Genomic DNA, 24,880 nt, shown 5'->3' on the forward strand with positions numbered 1-24,880 from the left:
AGACATTTTTTTATTTGACTTTTCTTGAATAGATCTAACAAAGATTCATATTCAAAGCATTCAAATCCAATTTCACATTTCAGACTCATAGCTACCAATAACTATTTTAGTGAATAAAACATACCCCATTTCAGACTCATAGCTACCAATAACTATTTTAGTAAAACATACTTTTATGTACTTTATCTGGAAAATGTCAATAAAATGTTCAAATCAAATGTTATTAGTCGCATACACATATTAAACAGATGTTATTTGCAGGTGTAGCGAAATGCTTGTGTTCCTAGCTCCAACAGTGCAGTAATATTTAACAGTACACAACATTACACACAAATCTAAAAGAAAATGAATGGAATTAAGAAATATATAAATATTAGTCCAGAAGATAGATAGATAGATAGATAGATAGATAGATAGATAGATAAATAAGATGTAAAACAGTATGTAAATATTATTAAAGTGACGAGTGTTCCATTATTAAAGTGACGAGTGTTCCATTATTAAAGTGACCAGTGTTCCATTATTAAAGTGACCAGTGTTCCATTATTAAAGTGACCAGTGTTCCATTATTAAAGTGACCAGTGTTCCATTATTAAAGTGACCAGTGTTCCATTATTAAAGTGACCAGTGTTCCATGTCCATAGGGCAGCAGTCTCTAAAGTGCAGGGTTGAGTAACCGGGTGGTGGCCGACTAGTGATAGTCACTGAGTTCAGGGTACTGGGTGGAGGCTAGTGATGGCTATTTAACAGTCTGATAGCCTTGATATAGAAGCTGTTTTTCAGTCTCTCGGTCCCAGCTTTGATGCACCTGTACTGACCTAGCCTTCTGGATGATAGAGGGGTGAACAAGCCGTGGCTCGGGGGTCTGAGGTCCTTGAAGATCTTCTTGGAGTTTCTGTGACACCGGGTGCTGTAGATGTCCTGGAGGGCAGGCAGTGTGCCCCCGGTGATGTGTTGCACAGACCGCACACTACACTCTGGTGAGCCCTGCATTTGTGGACGATGCAGTTGCTGTACCAGGCGGTGATATAGCCCGACAGGATGCTCTCAATGGTGCATCTGTAAATATCTGTGAGGGTCTTAGGGGCCAGAAGCCAGAAGCCATGGATAACAGGCTGTCGCTTTCAAAGAGCGGGAAGCTTATAATAAATCCCGCTATGCTCTCCGACGAAACATCAAACAGGCAAAGCTTCAATACAGGACTAAGATTGAGTCGTACTACACTGGCTCTGACGCTCTTCGGATTTGGCAGGGCTTGCAAATCATTACAGACTACAAAGGGAAGCACAGCCGAGAGCTGCCCAGTGACACGAGCCTACCAGACGAGCTAAACTACTTCTATGCTTCCTTCGAGGCAAATAGCACTGAAAAATGCATGAGAGTACCAGCTGTACTGGAAGACTGTGTGATCACGCTCTCCGCAGCCGATGTTAGTAAAACCTTTAGACAGGTCAACATTCACAAGGCCGCAGGGCCAGAAGCATTACCAGGACGTGTACTGCGAGCATGCGCTGACCAACTAGCATGCATCTTCACTGACATTTTCAACCTCTTCCTGTCCGAGTCTGTAATACCAACATGTTTTAAGCAGACCACCATAGTGCCTGTGCCCAAAAACACTAAGGTAACCTGCCTAAATGACTACCAACCCGTAGCACGCACGTCTGTAGCCTTGAAGTGCTTTTAAAGGCTGGTCATGGCTCACATCAACACCATCATCCCAGAAATCCTAGACCCACTCCAATTTGCATATCGCTCCAACAGATCCACAGATGATGCAATCTCTATTGCACTCCACACTGCCCTTTCCCACCTGGACAAAAGGAACACCTATGTGAGAATGCTATTCATTGACTACAGCTCAGCGTTCAACACCATAGTGCCCTCAAAGCTCATCAATAAGCTAAGGAGCCTGGGACTAAACACCTCCCTCTGCAACTGGATCCTGGATTTCCTGACAGGCCGCCCCCAGGTGGTAAGGGTAGGTAACAACACATCCGCCAAGCTGAACCTCAACACAGGGGTCCCTCAGGGGTGCATGCTCAGCCCCCTTCTGTACTCCCTGTTCACTCAACGTGATCAAGACAAAGGAGATGATTGAGGACCACTGCACGGCCAGGCACGACTCCAACACCATCATTCAATTTGCCGATGACACAAAAGTGGTAGGCATGATCACCGACAACAATGAGACAGCCTATAGGGAGGAGGTCAGAGACCTGGCCGTGTGGTGCCAGGACAACAACCTCTCCCTCAACGTGATCAAGACAAAGGAGATTGATTGAGGACTACAGGAAAAAGAGGACCAAGCACATCCCATTCTCATCGACGGGGCTGCAATGGAGCAGGTCTAGAGCTTCATTCAGTTCCTTGGTGTCCACATCACCAACAAACTAACATGGTCCAAACTAGAGGTCAACCGATTAATCGGAATGGCCGATTAAATAGGGCCGATTTCAAGTTTTCATAACAATCGGAAATCGTTATTTTTGGACGCCGATTTGGCCGATTATTTTTTTTTTTATATACATGTTTTTATTTTTTTTGGCCTTTATTTAACTAGGCAAGTCAGTTAAGAACACATTCTTATTTTCAATGACGGCTTAGGAACGGTGAGTTAACTACCTTGTTCAGGGGCAGAATGACAGATTTTTACCTTGTCAGCTCAGGGATTCAATCTTGCAACCTTACGGTTAACTAGTCCAATGCTCTAACCACCTGCTTTACATTAAACTCCACGAGGTTACGCGAATGCAGTAAGAAGCTAAGATAAGTTGCTAGCTAGCATTAAACTTATAAAAAACAATCAATCAATCATAATCACTAGTTAACTACACATGGTTGATGATATTACTAGTTTATCTAGCCTGTCCTGCGTTGCATATAATCGCTTAGGTACACGTTGCTCCAACCATAAACATCAATGCCTTTCTTAAAATCAATACACAAGTATATATTTTTAACCTGCATATTTAGTTAATATTGCTGCTAACATGAATTTCTTTTAACTAGGGAAAATGTGTCACTTCTCTAGCAAACAGAGTCAGGGTATATGCAGCAGTTTGTGCCGCCTGGCTTGTTGCGAACTAATTTTCCAGAATTTTACGTAATTATGACATAACACTGAAGGTTGTGCAATGTAACAGGAATAACGTTTTGTTTTCGAGATGATAGTTTCCAGATTCGACCATATGATAAAGTCATCCTTCTAACCCCCCCCCCTTAAAAGATTTAGATGCACTATTGTAAAGTGGTTGTTCCACTGGATATTATAAGGTGAATCCACCAATTTGTAAGTCGCTCTGGATAAGAGCGTCTGCTAAATGACTTAAATGTAAATGTAATATTAATGACCTAAGGCTCGTATTTCTGTGTGTTATTATGTTATGATTAAGTCTATGATTTGATAGAGCAGTCTGACTGAGCGATGGTAGTCACCAGCAGGCTTGTAAGCGTTCATTCAAAATAGCACTTTCGTGCATTTTGCCAGCAACCCGTCGCAATGCATTGCGCTGTTTATGACTTCAAGCCTGTCAACTCCCAAGATTAGGCTGGTGTAACTGATATGAAATGGCTAGCTAGTTGGCCGGGTGCGCACTAATAGCGTTTCAAACATCACTCGCTCTAAGACTTGGAGTAGTTTTTTCCCTTCCTCTACATGGGTAACGCTGCTTCGAGGGTGGCTGTTGTTCGAGCCCAGGTAGGAGCAAGGAGAGGGATGGAAGCTATATTGCTACACTGGCAATACTAAAGTGCCTATAAGAACATCCAATAGTCAAAGGTATATGAAATACAAATCGTATAGAGAGAAATAGTCCTATAATAACTACAACCTAAAACATCTTACCTGGGAATATTGAAGACTCATGTTAAAAAGGAACCACCAGCTTTCATATGTTCTCATGTTCTGAGCAAGGAACTTAAACGTTAGCTTTTTTACATGGCACATATTGCACATTTACTTTCCTCTCCAACACTTAGTTTTTGCATTATTTAAACCAAATTGAACATGTTTCATTATTTATTTGAGGCTAAATTGATTTTATTGATGTATTATATTAAGTTAAAATAAGTGTTCATTCAGTATTGTTGTAATTGTCATTATTACAAATAAAAAAATAAATGGCAAAAAAATAAAATAAAATAAAAATAATTACAAAAAAAAATTACAAAAAAAAATTAAAATCGGCCAATTAATCGGTATCGGTTTTTTTGGTCCTCCAATAATCGGTATCGGCGCTGAAAAATCATAGTCGGTCGACCTTTAGTCCAAACACACCAAGACAGTCGTGAAGCAGGCACGACAACTCCTATTCCCCCTCAGGAGACTGAAAAGATTTGGCATGGGTCCTGAGATCCTCAAAAGGTTCTACAGCTGCACCATCGAGAGCATCCTGACTGGTTGCATCACTGTCTGGTATGGCAACTGCTCTGCCTCCGACCGCAAGACACTATAGAGGGTAGAGCGAACGGCCCAGTACATCCCTAGGGGCCAAGATTCCTGCCATCCAGGACCTGTCACGTTCTGACCTGTAAAGGTGTTATTTGTTAGTGTTTAGTTTGGTCAGGACGTGGCAGGGGTTCATGGTGGTTGTGTGTATGTGTCCATGTAGAGAGGGGTATTTGATTTATTAGTCCAGGGTTTTGGTTATTGTTCTATGTTAGTTTATTTCTATGTTCTGTCTAGTCATTTGTATTTCTATGTTTAGTTAATTGGTGTTGGGGCCTTCAGTTGGAGGCAGCTGTCTATCGTTGCCTCTGATTGAAGGTCCTATAATTAGGGGTGTGTTTGTATGGTGGATTGTGGGTAGTTGTATTCTGTTTTGTGCTTGTCACCTGACAGAACTGTTAGTGTCGTTTCTGTTAATTGTATACATGTTTATTTTGTTTCTCCTTCTTATATATTAAAAAGAGAAGATGAGTATACACTTCCCTGTTGCGTCTTGGTCCTCCACACACAACACACGTTACAGGACCTCTATACCAGGCGGTGTCAGAGGAAGGCCCTAAAAATTGTCAAAGACTCCAGCCACCCTAGTCATAGACTGTTCTCTCTGCTACAACACGGCAAGCGGTACCGGAGCGCCAAGTCTAGGTCAAGAGGCTTTTAAACAGCTTCTACCCCCAAGCCATAAGACTCCTGAACATCTAGTCAAATGGCTTTTTTTTAAACTGCACTGTTGGTTAGGGTCTCGTAAGTAAGCATTCCACTGTAAGGTCTACACCTGTTGTGACAATTTTTTTGATTTGATTTGATTCACCACACTGTCTGTTTCAGATTGTCAGTGATGATAAGGAACTTGAAGCTTTTCATCTTCTCCACTGCGGCCCCGTCGATGTGAATGTGGAGGGGGCTGAGCATGCACCCTTATAGGGCCCCTGTGTTGAGGATCAGCGTAGTGGAGGTGTTATTGCCAACCTTCACCACCTGAGGGCGGTCCGTCAGCAAGTCCAGGACCCAGTTGCACAGGGCAGGGTTCAGACCCAGGGGCCCGAGCTTAATGATGAGCTTGAAGGATACTATGGTGTTGAAGGGTGAGCTGTAGTCAATGAACAGCAATTTTACATAGGTATTCCTCTGTCCAGATGGAATAAGGCAGTGTGCAGTGTGATGGCGATTGCATCATCTGTGGATCTATTGGGGCGGTATGCAAATTGCAGTGGGTCTAGTGTGTCAGGTAAGGTGGTGGTGATATGATCCTTAACTAGCCTCTAAAAGTACTTTTGTGATGACAGAAGTCAGTGCAACGGGGCAATAGTAATTTAGTTCAGCTACCTTAGCTTTCTTGGGAACAGGAACAATGGTGGCCATATTGAAGGAAGTGGGGACAGTAGACTGAGATAGGGAGAGATTGTCCGTAAACACACCAGGAGGCTGGTCTGCGCATGCTCCGAGGACACGGCTAGTGATGCCGTCTGGACCGGCAGCCTTGCGAGGGTTAACATACTTAAATGTCTTAGTCAGGTCGGCTATGGAGAACGAGAGTCCTTGGGAACAGCCAACGTCGGTGGCACGGTGTTATCCTCGAAGCGGGAAAAGAAGGTGTTAAGTTTGTCTGGGACGTGGCTAGTTTTCTCTTTATAATCCATTAATTTCTGGAGTCCCTGCCACAGATGTCTCGTGTCTGAGTCGTTGAATTGCGACTCCGCTTTGTCTTCGTACTGACCTTTTTCCTGTTTGACTGCCTTACGGAGGGAATAACTACACTGTTTATATTTAACCATATTCCCAGTCACCTTGCTGTGGTTAAATGCGGTTGTTCGCACTTTCAATTTTTGCGCGAATGCTGCCATCTATTCAACAGTTTTTGGTTTGGATAGATTTGATTTGTCACAGTGGGAACAACATCCCCTATACACATGAACTCAGTCACTGTATCAGTGTATACGTCAATGTTATTCTCAGAGGCAACTCGGAACATATCACAGTCTGCGTGATCTAAACAATCTTGAAGCATGGATTTCGACTGGTCAAACCAGAGTTGAATAGACCTTAGCACGGGTACTTCATGTTTGAGTTTCTGTCCATAGGAAGGGAGGAGCAGAATGGAGTTGTGATCTGATTTGCCGAAGGGAGGGCAGGGGAGGGCCTTCCCAATGGCTACAAACGAGCACTGCAGGCAATGTGTTGATAAGACTTCGGTAGCGTTTTTGTCAGATTTCCTTTATTAAAGTCCACAGCTACAATAAATGCGGCCTCAGGATATACGGTTTTCAGTTTCGACAAAAAGTCTAGTGTGGTTCCTTGAGAGCCGCCGTGGTAATGGATTGACGATGGCCAAAGTGAATTCTCTCATGAGGTAATTTGTTTGTGAGTTATTCTAGGTTGGATGAACAAAAGGACTTGAGTTCCTGTATGTTACCACAATCACACCATGAGCAGTTAATCATGAAACATACAGCGCCTTGCAGTTTTGTCGTTTTTCCTCTTTTGTTGCATTACAACCTGTAATTTAAATAGATTTTGGGGGGATTTCATGTAATGGACGTACACAAAATAGCCCAAATTGGTGAAGTGAAATGAAAAAAATAACTTGTTTCAAAGAAAATAAAAAAATAAAAAACGGGAAAGTGGTGCGTGCATATGTATTCACCCCCTTCGCTATGAAGCCCCTAAATAAGATCTGGTGCAACCAATTACCTTCAGAAGTCACATAATTAGTTAAATAAAGTCCACCTGTGTGCAATCTAAGTGTCACATGATCTGTCACATGATCTCAGTATATATACACCTGTTCTGAAAGACCCCAGAGTCTGCAACACCACTAAGCAGGGGGCACCACCAAGCAAGCAGCACTATGAAGACCAAGGAGCTCTCCAAACAGGTCAGGGACAAAGATATGGAGAACAGATCAGGGTTGGGTTATAAAAAAATATCTGAAACTTTGAACATCCCACAGAGCACCATTAAATCCATTATTAAAAAATTGAAAGAATATGGCACCACAACAAACCTGCCAAGAGAGGGCCGCCCAACAAAACTCACAGACCAGGCAAGGAGGGCATTAATCAGAGAGGCAACAAAGGGACCAAAGATAACCCTGAAGGAGCTGCAATGCTCCACAGCGGAGATTGGAGTATCAGTCCTTAGGACCACTTTAAGCCGTACACTCCACAGAGCTGGGCTTTACGGAAGAGTGGCCAGAAAAAAGCCATTGCTTAAAAAAAAAAAGGCAAACACGTTTGGTGTGTTTGCTCAAGTTCTTTCTTTTTTTGTCTTATTTCTTGTTTGTTTCACCCCAAAACATATTTTTAGGCCTCAAAGTGGTAGGCATGTTGTTTAAATCAAATGATACAAACCCCCCAAAAAATCTATTTGAATTCCAGGTCGTAAGGCAACAAAATAGGAAAAATGTGAATACTTTCGCAAGCCGCTGTACACCTCGCCTAACTTCTTTTTCCCGGAGAGTTCTTTATTTCTATCTGCACGATGCACTGAGAACCCAGCTGGCTGTACGGACAAAGATAGTATATCCAGAGAGAGCCATGATATCTGGAAGGAGAGCATCACCCTGAGTTCATATACATAACCCAGATTGAAACATACCGCGAAGCCTGGAATCGACAATGATAATTACCTCCATTTCATTATCGTTGAAGTGAAACAATAGCAAATAAATACAATGAAGTGATAGTCAGAGTGGATTGCAGTCTACCTAACAGTATAGCAGTGTTTCCCACAGTATAGTCATCTTTCCAGTACAGATGGTATAAAGGAGACAGCCTGTAGTTCCAGTATCTATGAGAGACTCACTGTCCCCTAATCTAAATGCTGTAACTGTGACAAGGCATGCAATGTGACAGAGAAGGACTGAGGCAAAATGAAGCCTAATCACTCAACTGACTGGGTTCTAATGAGAACACAACATGACATGAGACCGAAGGGGAGAAATGGAAAGAATAAATTGTTCTGAATGATGTCCTGCATGGAAAACAACTCTAGGAAACCAAATGAGTTATTGTAGTAAATATTCTAAACTTAATTGTGTTTTTTGTTGACAATGCCTAAAGCATGTACTTTTCGTAATGTTGTTGGGGGAAAGAACAGGTGAATTCAAATGGAGAGAAATAACAAATCCCTATTTCTCCCAATCTAAGAAAGATAGACTGATAAAGAGTCCTTTCAAACTGAGAGAAATGGAAACTAATTTATGAAGTACCAATGCCTTCCATTTTCTGCATCAGTCACTGTCTGCCGTAACAGTCTGAAATGGAAAAAGGTTTCTGGGTTTCCAATAACTGAGATAAGGTGCTTTGGTGAGAGCAGCTGAACCCTGACTATTCTGTACATCCCTGTTGTAAATCTCTGAAATGGAAGAGCACCGTCTTCTTGTTCCAGATGACTATCCCTTTCAGCAGCCCATCATTTTTTCCTAAGAGCTGGAAACAATATAACGTCACCGTAGCAACCTCTATACAACTCCCTGGAAAGCAGTGGCAATTGATACTGACTGGAGTATCCTAGCTAAATAAAGTGGATCAACCTCAGTGTACGAACCTCAATACAACCTCAATACAACCACAGTATACCCTCAGTGTACGAACCTCAATACAACCACAGTATACCCTCAGTGTACGAACCTCAATACAACCTCAATACAACCACAGTATACCCTCAGTGTACTAACCTCAATACAACCACAGTATACCCTCAGTGTACTAACCTCAATACAACCACAGTATACCCTCAGTGTACTAACCTCAATACAACCACAGTATACCCTCAGTGTACTAACCTCAATACAACCTCAATACAACCACAGTATACCCTCATTGTACTAACCTCAATACAACCACAGTATACCATCAGTGTACTAACCTCAATACAACCTCAATACAACCACAGTATACCCTCAGTGTCCAGTTTTGCCTCCAGAACAGCCTGAAATCTTCAGGGGCATGGCGTTCAATCGTTGCTCAATTGGTATTAAGGGACTTAACGTGTGCCAGGAAACCATTACACCACCGCCACCAGCCTGTACCGTTAACACCAGGCAGGATGGGGCCATGGACTCATGCTGTTTACACCAAATCCTGACTAGCATGACGTAAAAGGAACCGCGATTCATCGGACCAGGCAATGTTTTTTCCACTCCTCAATTGTTCGATGTTGGTGATCACGTGCCCACTGGAGTCACTTCTTCTTCTTGTTTTCAGCTGACAGGAGTGGAACCCGGTGTGGTCGTCTGCTGCAACAGCCAATCCGTGACAAGGGCCGCCGAGTTGTGCGTTAGGAGATGCCGTTCTGCACACCATTGTTGTACTGCGCCGTTATTTGTTTGTGGCCCGCCTGTTAGTTTCTATGATTCTTGCGATTCTCCTTTGACCTCTCATCAACGAGCAGTTTTCACCCACAGGACTGCCACTGACTGGATGTTTGTTTGTCGCACCATTCTCTGTAAACCCTAGACACTGTGGTGCGTGAAAAGCCCAGGAGGGTGGCCACAGCTGGCACCGACGTTCAAAGTCGCTTAGATCAGTTGTTTTTCCCATACTTACATTCAATCTAACAGTAACTGAATGCCTCGATGCCTGTCTGCCTGCTTTATATAGCAAGCCACGGCCAGGTGACTCACTGTCTGTAGGAGAATTACATTTTCGTGAACGGGCAGACAATAAAGCAGGCAGACAATAAAGCAGAAAATTAGATTTTTGTTTAATTGATTGAGATACAGCCTATATTGGGCCTATATGAATTCTGGCTACTTTCGAAGTAGAAACTAGAAACTAATATGTAACACTGTAAATACATTAATTAAAAGCTAAAATGATACAAATACCGGGAAAATACACAATTCTAAAAAGGGACACATTTCTCAGCATGGATTTGTCAAATTTTAACAGTATCACCTCAATGTTTAGTCACACTTGGTGTTACACTGTGAGAGGAGATGGTGTTCTGCATGGTGTTTAAAGTGGAACTGACAGTGTTTTAGTAACATGAAATCGTATATAAATCTGTTCATATACACCCCCAGGAAAAATATGACGTATTTGTTTGCATTTTTTGACAAGCGAGCACTTAGATATGGATATTTTCACGTTTTCATACTTCTATAGAATGTTTGGGAATGATGTAGAGTTATGTATACTAAGGCATTTGGGGAAATTCTATAGCAATATAGAGTGGGAAAATAAACCCTAATAAAAATGTCAGTCTTGTCCAGGACTCTAGACAGAACGGTGCGCAATAGCCAATCAGAGCTACAGTAGGCCTATAAGTCATTTGCCACACGGGCCTTCCATCTTTCACTTTGGCAGTAGCAACATTGTGACTATAAAACCAATTAGTAAGCATTGGCCAAAAGCCACAAAATACACCTGAATGGATTTCTGCAAATATGTAAATACCACGGGAGTCCTTTTACATTTGGGAACATTACAGCCTTATTGATCAAACAACCATGAACAGGTAGGCTCTCTCTCCCTCCCTAAGATCAATAACTAATGCTAGCCACAGAGAGACGAGATAAAATCTAATGAGGTAAGAGTAGATAAACCAGTGTTTCCCAAACTCGGTCCTGGGGACCCCAAGGGCCTTTTTTTCAGCTAGTTGTCAAAATTGCACTGATAAATCACTTTGCTAGCTACGCTGAACTTGAACGACTGTTATCCACAGTCAGCATATTTCTTAGTTGTCAATCAAATGTATTTGGCATCGATCAAATAGACGGGCAGGAAGTTCCCATTCAGTTGTCAAAATGTTGGTTAGGACAAGCATGCTTTGGCAGGCAGGCTGCAGAAGGAGCTGCAGAAGGACGATATGCTGACCGTGGATAACAGTCGTTCAAGTTCAGCATAGCTAGCAAAGTGATTCACATTTCTTGCTAGCTAACCAAATGAAAGGGGAAAGGAGGATACCTAGTCAGTTGTACAGCTGAATACCTTCAACTGAAATGTGTCTTCCTCATTTAACCCCCAACACCTCTGAATCAACTGACAACTGCATCTACAGCTGTAGCCACAGAACAACTCTGCCACTTACCCACTCATCCAATGACATCTTCCCAGCAGCTAGCTAGGTAATGTTAGGCTCTGTGTTTTTAGCTACATACGCTAGCCTATTAGCCACATGATGACTGACTTGTGATCATTGCCCTTGCTAGTTTGATTGTATTGACATTCCGAGCCTTGGTTACATTTGTTTGTTCATGTCCAGAATATTGAGTCATTGATACTGAGACAGTGGATCCTGAATGGAGGCAGTAAACAATGTACCAGACCAGCTGTGATTTACAACCTGATAGCAGTATGTTTTGTACTACCAACAGTAAACAATGTACCAGATCAGCTGTGATTTACAACCTGATAGCAGTATGTTTTGTACTACCAACAGCAAACAATGTACCAGATCAGCTGTGATTTACAACCTGATAGCAGTATGTTTTGTACTACCAACAGTAAACAATGTACCAGATCAGCTGTGATTTACAACCTGATAGCAGTATGTTTTGGACTACCAACACTAAACAATGTACCAGATCAGCTGTGATGATAGCAGTATGTTTTGTACTACCAACAGTAAACAATGTACCAGACCAGCTGTGATTCACAACCTGATAGCAGTATGTTTTGTACTACCAACAGTAAACAATGTACCAGACCAGCTGTGATTTACAACCTGATAGCAGTATGTTTTGGACTACCAACACTAAACAATGTACCAGATCAGCTGTGATGATAGCAGTATGTTTTGTACTACCAACAGTAAACAATGTACCAGACCAGCTGTGATTTACAACCTGATAGGAGTATGTTTTGTACTACCAACAGTAAACAATGTACCAGACCAGCTGTGATTTACAACCTGATAGCAGTATGTTTTGTACTACTAACAGTAAACAATGTACCAGTCCAGCTGTGATTTACAACCTGATAGCAGTATGTTTTGTACTACCAACAGTAAACAATGTACCAGGCCAGCTGTGATTTACAACCTGATAGCAGTATGTTTTGTACTACCAACAGTAAACAATGTACCAAATCAGCTGTGATTTACAACCTGATAGCAGTATGATTTGTACTACCAACAGTAAACAATGTACCAGACCAGCTGTGATTTACAACCTGATAGCAGTATGTTTTGTACTACCAACAGTAAACAATGCACCAGATCAGCTGTGATTTACAACCTGATAGCAGTATGTTTTGTACTACCAACAGTAAACAATGTACCAGATCAGCTGTGATTTACAACCTGATAGCAGTATGATTTGTACTACCAACAGTAAACAATGTACCAGACCAGCTGTGATTTACAACCTGATAGCAGTATGTTTTGTACTACCAACAGTAAACAATGCACCAGATCAGCTGTGATTTACAACCTGATAGCAGTATGTTTTGTACTACCAACAGTAAACAATTTACCAGATCAGCTGTAATTTACAACCTGATAGCAGTATGTTTTGTACTACCAAGAAATTTATTGGTGAGTTATATGAATCATGCATTGAACTGGATCCATCTATTCTGACAACAATGCCTTACTCTACGTCATGGGATTTGGAATAAAATATAACCTATTTTTAAAACCTCTTATAAAGATTTTTGTAGAATAAACAGTGAATTTTATATTTTTGACTGATATGTGACCCGTTTCAGGAAGGTAGGCATATGTCGCACATCACTACTTCACAGGAGAGGAATTTGGCAGAAATACCTTCTGGAACATGTGAACTTTCATGTGCCTTAATAACAAACTTGTATGCCATCTGTAAATACAAATAAAATTGTTAAATTACAAGCCTAGTTGGTTTAGCCACGGAAAAAGACAGGAATCTTCCCCCTAGCCGTGATTGGCTGAGATAATGAATGGGCTGGACATGCCGAGAGATGAGTTCAGATTGGTCTGCAATATGGCATGCTTCTGTCTATAATATCAAATCAAATCAAATGCTATTTGTCACATGTGCCGAATCCAACAGGTGTAGACCTTACCGTGAAATGCTTACTTACAAGCCCTTAACCAACAATGCAGTTTAAGGAAAAATAAGAGTAAAGAAAATTAAAAGTAACAATAAAATAACAATAATGAGGCTATATACAGGGGGTTTTGGTACCGAATCAATGTGCGGAGGTATTACTTAGTCGAGGCGATTGAGGTAATATCTACATGTAGGTAGGGGTAAAGTGACTATGCATAGTTAATAAAAACCGTGTAGCAGCAGCACACAAAACAATTATAATAAAAAATAAATGAGGGGTCAATGCAAATAGTCTGGGTAGACATTTGATTAGCCCTTTAAGGGGTAGAAGCTGTTAAGAAGCCTTTTGGACCTAGACTTGGCACTCAGGCACCACTTGCCGTGCGGTAGCAGAGAGAACAGTCTATGACTTGGGTGACTGGAGTCTTTGACAATTTTTGGGCCTTTCTCTGACACCGCCTGGTATATAGGTCCTGGATGGCAGGAAGCTTGGCCCCAGTGATGTACTGCGCTGTACGCATCCCCCTCTGTAGCGCCTTATGGTCGGATGCCAGGAAGTTGCCATACCAGGCGGTGATGCAACTGGTCAGGATGCTCTCGATGGTGCAGCTGTGGAACTTTTTGTGGATCTGGGGACCAATGCCAAATCTTTTCAGTCTCCTGGGGGGAGAATGTCCACATCATTCTCCACTACAGCCCCGTTGATGAGAATGGCGACGTGCTCGGCCCTCCTTTTCCTGTAGTCCACAATTATCTCCTTTGCCTTGATCACGTTGAGCGAGAGATTGTTGTCTTGGCACCACACGGCCAGATCTCTGACCTCCTCCCTATAGGCTGTTTCATCGTTGTCGGTGATCAGGCCTACCACTGTTGAGTCGTCGACAAACTTAATGATGGTGTTGGAGTTGTGCCTGGCCACGCAGTCGTGGGTGAACAGGGAGTACAGGAGGGGATTAAGCACGCACCTCTGAGGGGCCCCAGTGTTGAGGATCAGCGTGGCAGATGTGTTGTTGCCTACCCTTACCACCTGGGCATAGCCCGTCAGGAAGTTCAGGATCCAGTTGCACTGGGAGGTGTTTAGTCCCAGGGTCCTTAACTTAGTGATAAGCTTTGAGGGACTATGGTGTTGAACGCTGAGCTGTAGTCAATGAACAGCATTCTCACATAGGTGTTCCTTTTGTCCAGGTGGGAAAGGGCAGTGTGGAGTATTTGTATTTATTATGGATCTACATTAGCTGCTGCCACGGCCGCACCTAATCTTCCTGGGGTCCAGCAAAATTAAGGCAGTTTATACAATTATAAAAACACTACAATACATTCACAGATTTCACAACACACTGAGATTGCGTCATCTGTGGATTTGTTGGGGCGGTATGCGAATTGGAGTGGGTCTAGGGTTTCTACGGGTCGGTAGTCATTTAGGCAGGTTACATTGGTGTTCTTGGGCACAGGGACTATTATCTACACTATAACATGAGCTGCTCAGTATGTGTAGATAATCCTTGCTACTTAAATATTTAACATTAGCCAAGGAAATGAAAAAGTGTTGCTACTGCTCTCAACAATATCAGTGCCCTGAAAAGAATTGTGATGGACTACTTTCTGCACATGGTCAGTGACTTGACACAATGTGGGCCAAACAAGCTGTACAAACAATACGGAAACGACTCAGGATGTCTTACTTAGTTAAAGTTGTTTCAGTCTGCCATGAAGCGTTCATCCATGTATACGGGTAAGAATCTAGCTACAGATTCAGATATTATACATTTCTAATTTTGTCAGAAATACACTTTAATTTCCAATGAAAATGACTGTTACATGTGCCGTTAAAATATATTCACCTTCTTTGCTATGAAGCCCCTAAATAAGATCTGGTGCAACCAATAACCTTCAGACGTCACATAATTAGTTAGATTGCACACAGGTGGACTTCATTTAAGTGTCACATGATCTCAGTATATATACACCTGTTCTGAAAGGCCCCAGAGTATGCAACACCACTAAGCAAGGGGCACCACCAAGCAAGCAGCACTATGAAGACCAAGGAGCTCTCCAAACAGGTCAGGGACAAAGATGTGGAGAAGTACAGATCAGGGTTGGGTTATAAAAAATATATCAGAAACGTTGAACATCCCACGGAGTGCCATTAAATACATTATTAAAAAATGGAAAGAATATGGCACCACAACAAACCTGCCAAGAGAGGGCCGCCCACCAAAACTCACGGACCAGGCAATGAGGGCATTAATCAGAGAGGCAACAAAGAGACCAAAGATAACCCTGAAGGAGCTGCAAAGCTCCACAGCGGAGATTGGAGTATCTGTCCATAGGACCACTTTAAGCCGTACACTCCACAGAGCTGGGCTTTAAGGAAGAGTGGCCAGATAAAAAAGCCATTGCATAAAGAAAAAAATAAGCAAACGCGTTTGGTGTTCGCCAAAAGGCATGTGGGAGACTCCCCAAACGTATGGAAGAAGGTACTCTGGTCAGATGAGACTAAAATTGAGCTTTTTGGCCATCAAGGAAAACGCTATGTCTGGCACAAATCCAACACTCAACACCTCTCATCACACTGAGAACAGCATTGATGTTTTTCATCGGCAGAGACTGGGAAACTGGAAAATAATTGAAGGAATGATGGATGGCGCTAAATACAGGGAAATTCTTGAGGGAAACCTGTTTCAATCTTCCAGAGATTTGAGACTGGGAAGGAGGTTCACCTTCCAGCAGGACAATGACCCTAAGCATACTGCTAAAGCAACACTTGAGTGGTTTAAGGGGAAACATTTCAATGTTTTGGAATGGTCTAGTCAAAGCCCAGACCTCAATCCAATTGAGAATCTGTGGTATGACTTAAAGATTGCTGTAGACCAGCGGAACCCATCCATCTTGAAGGAGCTGGAGCAGTTTTGCGTTGAAGAATGGGCAAAAATCCCAGTGGCTAGATGTGCCAAGCTTATAGAGACATACCCCAAGAGACTTGCAGCTGTAATTGCTGCAAAAGGTGGCTCTACAAAGTATTGACTTTGGGGGGGTGAATAGTTATGCACGGTCAAGTTCAGTTTTTTTGTCTTATTTCTTGTTAGTTTATCAAAAAAAGAATGTTGCATCTTCAAAGTGGTAGGCATGTCGTTTAAATCAAATGATACAAACCCCCCAAAAATCAATTTTAATTCCAGGTTGTAAGGCAACAAAATAGGAAAAATGCCAAGGGGGGTGAATACTTTCACAAGCCACTGTAAAGTGTATTTTTACCTGTTTTTCCTTATTGCAGGCTACTACTTTTACCACTTTTAGTCTTGAAAGCTTTGGTTGTTTACTACACTACTTTACTCACTCTGTTTAGCACATGGCCTCACATGTGAATTCTTAAAGAGATGGGTGGGGCTAAGGCTTAAGAGGGTGTGAACGATGCTGAATGGGTGTAGACAAAGGAAAGCTCTACAGTAGGTGTACCAAAACGTTCAAGGGCCATATTCTCAAAAGTGGGTTTACAGGTTTATCAACTTTCAGAAGCATAAAAACATTCTCAATGTTCCTCAACTGCAGTGTGTGATATACCATTTTGTAGCTCTGAGTCTCTACTTTTATCCAATGTAAATAACATCAGATTGAATCAAGGTGGTCGGTTACATATTATCATTGTCTGTATCATATCTGCAAAGCAGCTAAAACACTTCCAGTTCCACTTCAAACATATACTCATCACCACACTGTAATTAAAAGAGCCATGTTCTGCATGGTTTTTAAGAAGGTGGCTTCAACCCCACAGATCTGGATGTGCTCCACCAACAATCTTTCCTAGCGGGCTCTCCCATAAGACAAGGTCTCCAATCACCTTCACTCTTTGCGGAGCAAGTCTTCCTTCGCGGTGGCTTACCAGTAGCTCAATGCTCTCCGGTCTCCTCAGATCTCCTAGACTGACTTCTGGGAAGAACTTCTTGAGTTGCTCAGGTTTTATGACTCTGTGGGTGTTGGCAATTTCATTCAAACCATAGCAGACAAGCTCATGGGCTCTTTCTGTGCCTCTAGGCATTTTGACCCTCACTCTGAGGAGATATCTTCTGGTTTTAACCTTCATGGCCATCCCCCCAACTCCATGGACGACTAAAGTGATGTTTTCACTTCAAAGATTTAATCTCCTGGCAGCTCTGTGGGTGATATAATTTGTGTCTGATGCCAAGTCGATCAGGGTTCCAATTTTCTGTCCTGCATTGGCAGTTACCTCGAGCAGCATTAGAATAACTGGCAATTCTTCTACTGCACTTGACACAATCTCTCCAAGCTGGATCTTTTCACCACAGTTTGTCTTTGCGGTGATGTTGGTGAACGCTCTCTTGAATTTGTCCGCCATCTCTGGGGAGAGTTTAGATACAAATTCTTCCTGCTCCTCAGTCCGCGTATGCCTTCTCACATTGAATTGTCTTCTTTCTGAGTCACTCCTCCTGAAGTCTCCCTTCAGGCATAGAAAGAAATGGTGGTCTTTTTTACAGTTTCTGTTCCTGCACAGGTATGTCTCTTTGCATTCATCATCTTCTCCATGACAGACCAAGCACCTCTTGCAGGCCCCCAGCTTTTCTACAGCAGCCAACTTTTCCACCGGCTTCAGTTCCTTGAAACGCTTGCAAAAGAATATATTTTCTCTGTGCTTTTCATCACCACACACAACACAGCCTCCTTTCGTTGTGGACCGCGTGGACGCATATTTCCTCTCCATGCAAGCATTTCTCTTTTCTGGCCTTTCACTCACTCCCAGCTGCTCCATTTTTTCAAGAATTTCCTCTTGTGTTTTCAGGAATTTAAGAAGGTTCTCAAAGTGATTGTCTGGTGTGACATTATTCCTCGGATTAACCATGAAGACAAGCCACTCTCTCTTGATGTCGTCAGGTAACTTGCTTTCTATGGATCTGATCACTAGAGGGTCCAAGCTTCGTGAGGTCATCCAGGGCCTTCTCTATAGTTTGGATCAGGTCGATAACTTTCCTAGGCTGATTTGCCCTTAAAGCAGGAATTTTCTCCAGATCCTCCATTATCTCCAAGGCGATTGTAGACTTGTTTCCATATCTGTTTTCCAGCACCCTGAACATGTCTTCAGCAGTGTTGTAGGAAGACAAACGGAGGCCTCTGCATATCCTGTCATCTATACTGTCAATGAGTTGGATCCTCTTTACCTCGACTGAGCCTGTTGGTTCCCCCTGCTTTTGCAGACTCTCCCAGTCTCTTCTCCATCGATGGAAGTTCCTTTTATACCCACTGAACTTGGGTAGACAGATTGGCTTTATCCTCAGTGTCGGTTGTGGAGCTGCCATGGGCACCTGCGGCACTCTCCCTCTGTCTCTCTCGTCTTCTGCAATTCTTTGTGCTGTGAGAAATCCTGCCCTCCTTGCTTCAAGGTTGTTGCCGAATGCCTTCAGATCCTTCACTCTCCCTCCGAGCCTTTCCTTTTCTGCCACCGGAATCCACATCTCCCACTCTGCTAGGCTTGCGATTGCATTTTGGACTTGTGTTTTCACACTATCCCACCGTAGCTCAAAGCCATCTCTGTTTACAGCGGTAACAGGTATCTGAGCAACTCCATCACAGGCTGTCTCGGCTTCATGGATTGCAGACTTCACCTAATTTTCGCCATATCTAGGCCATAGATTGGACTGGACCATCTCCCTGACCTCATCCAATCGTGCTTCGCATTCTTGGAACGTCTTCTCAACTTCAGTCTGCTTCTCCTTGCTCAGTTTAGCTTCTTCACCCTCATCGGTTCCAGCTTCAATGTCTGCCAGAAGGCCAGCCCTGTACTCGTCATTTGTCTCACTGACCGTCCTCGCCTCCAACTTGAGCTTCTTGAACTCCTCTTGTAGTTCTCTTTTAGTCATGTGCTTTGCGACTCTGCTGAGGAAGTTTGCCTGCTTGGTAAAAGTGCTTTTAGCTAAAGTTATTTTTTGCTTCAGCTCCTTCACTGTTATTCCAAGAGCTTCCTCCGCCATGTTGAGATGTCAGTCAATATTCCTCTCTGCGACGACAGCTTTCCTGACTTCAGGCCGTTAATCCTTTTGTCTTCACTGCCACACGGTTATCAACTGTCAAGTTGTGTATGGTTCACACTGCAGCTCTTTGCCCAAACTGTGAAAAAGGCCTTTAAGGACGGAAGGACGCAAGGGACAACTCAATTTTCTTCTGACTTCTTTTATTTCGTTAGTTAGTAGGTTAGTTAGTTAGTTATTTAGTTAGTTAGTTAGTTAGTTAGGTTGATAACCTTTAAAGGCAAAACACAAAAAGAAATATACATTACTTCAAGTAAGGTCATTTCAAATTAAATATATAAACTTAATGTAGTCATTATCTCAATTATACTATATACTAAATTAGACAATTGGTCTCAATTCTCAACACAAATAAACACCTAACTGGCAACAATTTTACACAACAATGTCCATGTGCCTACCGGTTGAGTCTCCAGAATCCTAAATGAGCTGAATGTGTATGAATGAGAGTCTCCTCTTCCATGAAGGACTTCCAGTGAAATGCTTTTTCACCAAACATTTCACCACCTGCTATCACAAAGGTGCACCAGTATATATGTTCCCCAGGGAAACACAAGCTAATGATGGGTTCCACAATACATACACTCTTTCGCCCCCTGCTGGTGTTTTATCTTTGAAATCAGTTGAAAATCTGAACGCCTTGAATATGAATACCTGTCTTTTGACGCAACAACCATTATCATGCACCTGTATCGAAACAGGGTCAGTGGAAAAAATACATGTCATCTATACACTTATTAAATAGACAATGGGAGGACACTTTTCCCGACGTTCATTTTTATGAAATCCAGGTAAGCTATACTCCTGTTGTAAATAGAAGGAATGTGTTTAATATTAGGAAAGTTGAGTAAAAAATATAGTAGGCCTAGCCTATAGAAAGCTGATGGGATCCTCCTCTTTTTAATAGAGGCCATCACTCTGTTTTCTCTCGCAATTGCATAGCCTATAGAAATGTTGTGCAACATGAGCTCATGGGCTCTCATGAAGTGTTTGATTAGATTTTTGAATACATTTGCATTGATGTCAGAAGGATTAGAGGGACAATAGAGTGCTGAGTACCAGGCAGTTAGCAAGTTTGGTAGGCTACTAATGACCAGCAGCAGCATCAGAGCTTGGAGAAGAATAATTACTGTGACTAAATGATCAAGTGAAATTTAACTGCCTTCATGACTCGTGACCGCCGGTGTGGCGGTAATACGGTCACCGCAACAGCCCCAGTAACAACACACTGTAATTATACCACTTCACATTTGGCCTCGGGATACAGTCCGAACTTAACGGGGGAAATGCTGAATTTGAGATGAAATACTGTGTTGAAATACAAGCTGGTGCTAGTCTAGAGGATTCAATTTTAAATCACAATGTATATGGTGAACATTATACTTCAAATATTACATCTTATGACATTCAGCAAGAGAGTAACACTGCTCTCTTTTATCATAAGGAGTTAAGTAGTATTTCTGTACAGCAGTCAAGGCTCTGGAAGAACAGAGCACTGTATTCTCACACAACTGCTGAAGAAAGAAGACCGGCTGTATGCTATACATCAAGCTAATTCCAGTTATCATCGCACAACGCTTTGCAATATGCACAGAAAATAAGAGGCGAAGCAGCGTGCACGGCCAGGGAGTATGAGCAGCAGAATACAGACTCCCCATCATCGTCATCTACACGCTTTAGTTTACACCCATCCAGTCCCAACCAGCAGGGAGAACCTTTAGTTTACACCCATCCAGTCCCAACCAGCAGGGAGAACCTTTAGTTTACACCCATCCAGGCCCAACCAGCAGGGAGAACCTTTAGTTTACACCCATCCAGGCCCAATCAGCAGGGATAACCTTTAGTTTACACCCATCCAGTCCCAACCAGCAGGGAGAACCTTTAGTTTACACCCATCCAGTCCCAACCAGCAGGGAGAACCTTTAGTTTACACCCATCCAGGCCCAACCAGCAGGGAGAACCTTTAGTTTACACCCATCCAGGCCCAACCAGCAGGGAGAACCTTTAGTTTACACCCATCCAGGCCCAATCAGCAGGGATAACCTTTAGTTTACACCCATCCAGGCCCAACCAGCAGGGAGAACCTTTAGTTTACACCCATCCAGGCCCAACCAGCAGGGAGAACCTTTAGTTTACACCCATCCAGGCCCAACCAGCAGGAAGAATCTTCAGTTTACACCCATCCAGGGAGAACGCCTGACAGAGAGCAGAAACACCAAAAGGACAGACAGACAGACAGAGAGAGAGAGAGAGAGAGAGAGAGAGAGAGAGAGAGAGAGAGAGAGAGAGAGAGAGAGAGAGAGAGAGAGAGAGAGAGAGAGAGAGAGCTCTGTGATAGTAGAACTTGGCATGATGCGCAGTGTAATGTAGTCTGTACTCTCCAGGGAAGAAGCAAGCCATCCCTGCTAGGAGAGAGTGGGAACAGAGATATAGATAGATAGATCTCAGAGAGAGATATACAGTAAGCTAGAAGAAGAAAGAAGGAGAGAGCAGAGAGAGAGCAGAGAGATAGAGAGCTGTGAGATAGAGACCAGAGAGAGAGAGAGCAGAGAGAAAGAGACCAGAGAGATAGAAACCAGAGAGAAAGAGCAGGGAGAAAGAAACCAGAGAGAGAGACCAGAGAGAGAGACCAGGGAGAAAGAAACCAGAGAGATAGAGACCAGAGAGAGAGACCAGAGAGATAGAGACCAGAGAGATAGAGACCAGAGAGAGAGACCAGAGAGAGAGACCAGAGAGATAGAGACCAGAGAGATAGAGACCAGAGAGAGAGACCAGAGAGATAGAGACCAGAGAGATAGAGACCAGAGATAGAGACCAGAGAGATAGAGACCAGAGAGAGAGACCAGAGAGATAGAGACCAGAGAGATAGAGACCAGAGATAGAGACCAGAGAGATAGAGACCAGAGAGAGAGACCAGAGAGATAGAGACCAGAGAGAGAGACCAGAGAGATAGAGACCAGAGAGAGAGACCAGAGAGATAGAGACCAGAGAGATAGAGACCCGAGAGAGAGACCAGAGAGATAGAGACCAGAGAGATAGAGACCCGAGAGAGAGACCAGAGAGATAGAGACCAGAGAGAGAGAGACCAGTGAGAAAGAGCAGAGAGAGAGAGACCAGAGAGAAAGAGACCAGAGAAAGAGACCAGAGAGAGAGACCAGAGAGAGACCAGAGAGAGAGAGAGACCAGAGAGAGAGACCTGTGAATTGCAAAGCAAAAGAGACAGATAAACCAGAGAAAGAAACTAAGAGAGAGAACTGTGAGCTATGGAGAGCCAGCGAGAAACATACAAGGGAGAGACCAGAGACATACCAAAGAGACCAGAGAGACCAGAAAGAGAGACCAGAGACCAGAGACATACCAGAAAGAGAGACCAGAGAGAGAGACCAGAGAGACCAGAAAGAGAGACCAGAGAGCGAGACCAGAGAGAGACACCAGATAGATAGACCAGAGAGAGAGAGCAGAGACATACCAGAGAGACCAGAAAGAGAGACCAGAGAGAGAGAGACCAGAGAGAGAGAGACCAGAGAGAGAGAGACCAGAAAGAGCAAGACCAGAGAGAGCGAGACCAGAGAGAGACACCAGATAGATAGACCAGAGGGAGAGAGAGCAGAGAGACAGAAACCAGAGAGAGAGACCAGAGAGAGACCAGAGACATACCACAGAGACCAGAAAGAGAGACCAGAGAAAGAGAGACCAGAGAGAGAGAGACCATAGAGACAGAAACCAGAGAGAGAGACCAGAGAGGGAGACCAGAGAGAGAGACCAGAGAGAGGAAGAAAACTGCGAGCTATGGAGAGCCAGTGAGAAAGATACCAGGGAGAGACCAGAGAGACCAGAGAGAGAGAGACCAGAGAGACCAGAGAGACCAGAGAGAGAGAGATCAGAGAGAGAGAGACCAGAGAGAGAGAGAGAGAGACCAGAGAGAGAGAGAGAGAGACCAGAGAGAGGAAAAGGACTGTGAGCTATGGAGAGCCAGTGAGAAAGATGCCAGGGAGAGACCAGAGACATACCAGAGAGACCAGAGAGAGACCAGAGAGACCAGAGAGAGACCAGAGAGAGACCAGTGAGACCAGAGAGACCAGAGAGAGACCAGAGAGAGAGAGCTGAGATGAGCAGCCAGACAGTAAAGAAACTCAGTAGTGTACCTGGGATACTCTGTCTCCTGGAGGACAGGGAATTGTCTGTCCCTTGTGAGTCCCTGTTCCCTTTAGAGTAAGGACCATCATCTGGAAGGAAGGGGCAGAAAACAGGGCTATTATAGGGCTGCGTCTCAGATAGCACCCTATTCCCTATGTAGTGCACTACTGTTGACCAGAGACACAACCTAACCAATTCCAAATGTAGTGCTCTGCTTTTGACCATGGCCCAACATAGTCAATTCCAAATGTAGTGCACTTCTTTTGACTGGAGTCCATCCTAATCCTGATGTAGTGTACTACTTTTTAGCCTATCCTGGACTGCACTATTATGTAGTGCACTACATGAGGAATATTGTGCTATTTGAGACACAGCCATAGAGCAGCATGCTATCTACTGGCCCATTAGACTAGATGGTGGTGACATGAGATAGACGGCCAGATGTCAGATGCTATTTCAACATCCTTGGGGTGAGAAATTGGGTTTATGGTATTATGATATCGTGGTAATGTATGATGTTGATAGTACGGTTGATGTTTCACATATTGGAAGTCTCCAGGATACCCAAATGCAAATTATCTTCAGAATAAAACTCTAGACACTACTCTCTTCAGATTAAACCTCCAACACCACTCTCTTCAGATTAAACCTCCAACACTACTCTGTACAGATTAAACCTCCAACACTACTCTCTTCAGAATAAACCTCTAGACACTACTCTCTTCAGATTAAACCTCCAACACTACTCTCTTCAGATTAAACCTCCAACACTACTCTCTTCAGATTAAACCTCCAACACTACTCTCTTCAGATTACCTCTGACAATACTCTCTTCAGATTAAACCTCCAACACTACTCTGTTCAGATTAAACCTCCAACACTACTCTCTTCAGATTAAACCTCCAACACTACTCTCTTCAGATTAAATCTCTCATACTACTCTCTTCAGATTACCTCTGACACTACTCTCTTCAGATTAAACCTCCAACACTACTCTCTTCAGATTAAACCTCTCACACTACTCTCTTCAGATTACCTCTGACACTACTCTCTTCAGATTAAACCTCCAACACTACTCTCTTCAGATTAAACCTCCAACACTACTCTCTTCAGATTAAACCTCCAACACTACTCTCTTCAGATTATACCTCTAGACACTACTCTCTTCAGATTAAACCTCCAACACTACTCTGTTCAGATTAAACCTCTCACACTACTCTCTTCAGATTAAACCTCCAACACTACTCTGTTCAGATTAAACCTCCAACACTACTCTCT

At 43.1% G+C, this 24,880-nt stretch overlaps 1 protein-coding gene across 2 annotated transcripts in view; it reads right to left on the reverse strand.

Moving 5' to 3' along the window:
- Window positions 1-24,880, reverse strand: part of LOC106566197 (glutamate receptor-interacting protein 2) — a 173,995-nt gene that overhangs the window by 116,552 nt on the left and 32,563 nt on the right. For both annotated transcript variants that reach the window (XM_045691958.1, XM_045691957.1), the window contains exon 2: window positions 23,611-23,691. In XM_045691958.1, coding sequence (XP_045547914.1) covers window positions 23,611-23,691 — 81 coding nt within the window. The remainder of the gene's footprint in view (window positions 1-23,610; window positions 23,692-24,880) is intronic.

This window comes from Salmo salar, chromosome ssa12 (assembly GCF_905237065.1).
Source record: "Salmo salar chromosome ssa12, Ssal_v3.1, whole genome shotgun sequence".
NCBI lineage: Eukaryota > Metazoa > Chordata > Actinopteri > Salmoniformes > Salmonidae > Salmo > Salmo salar.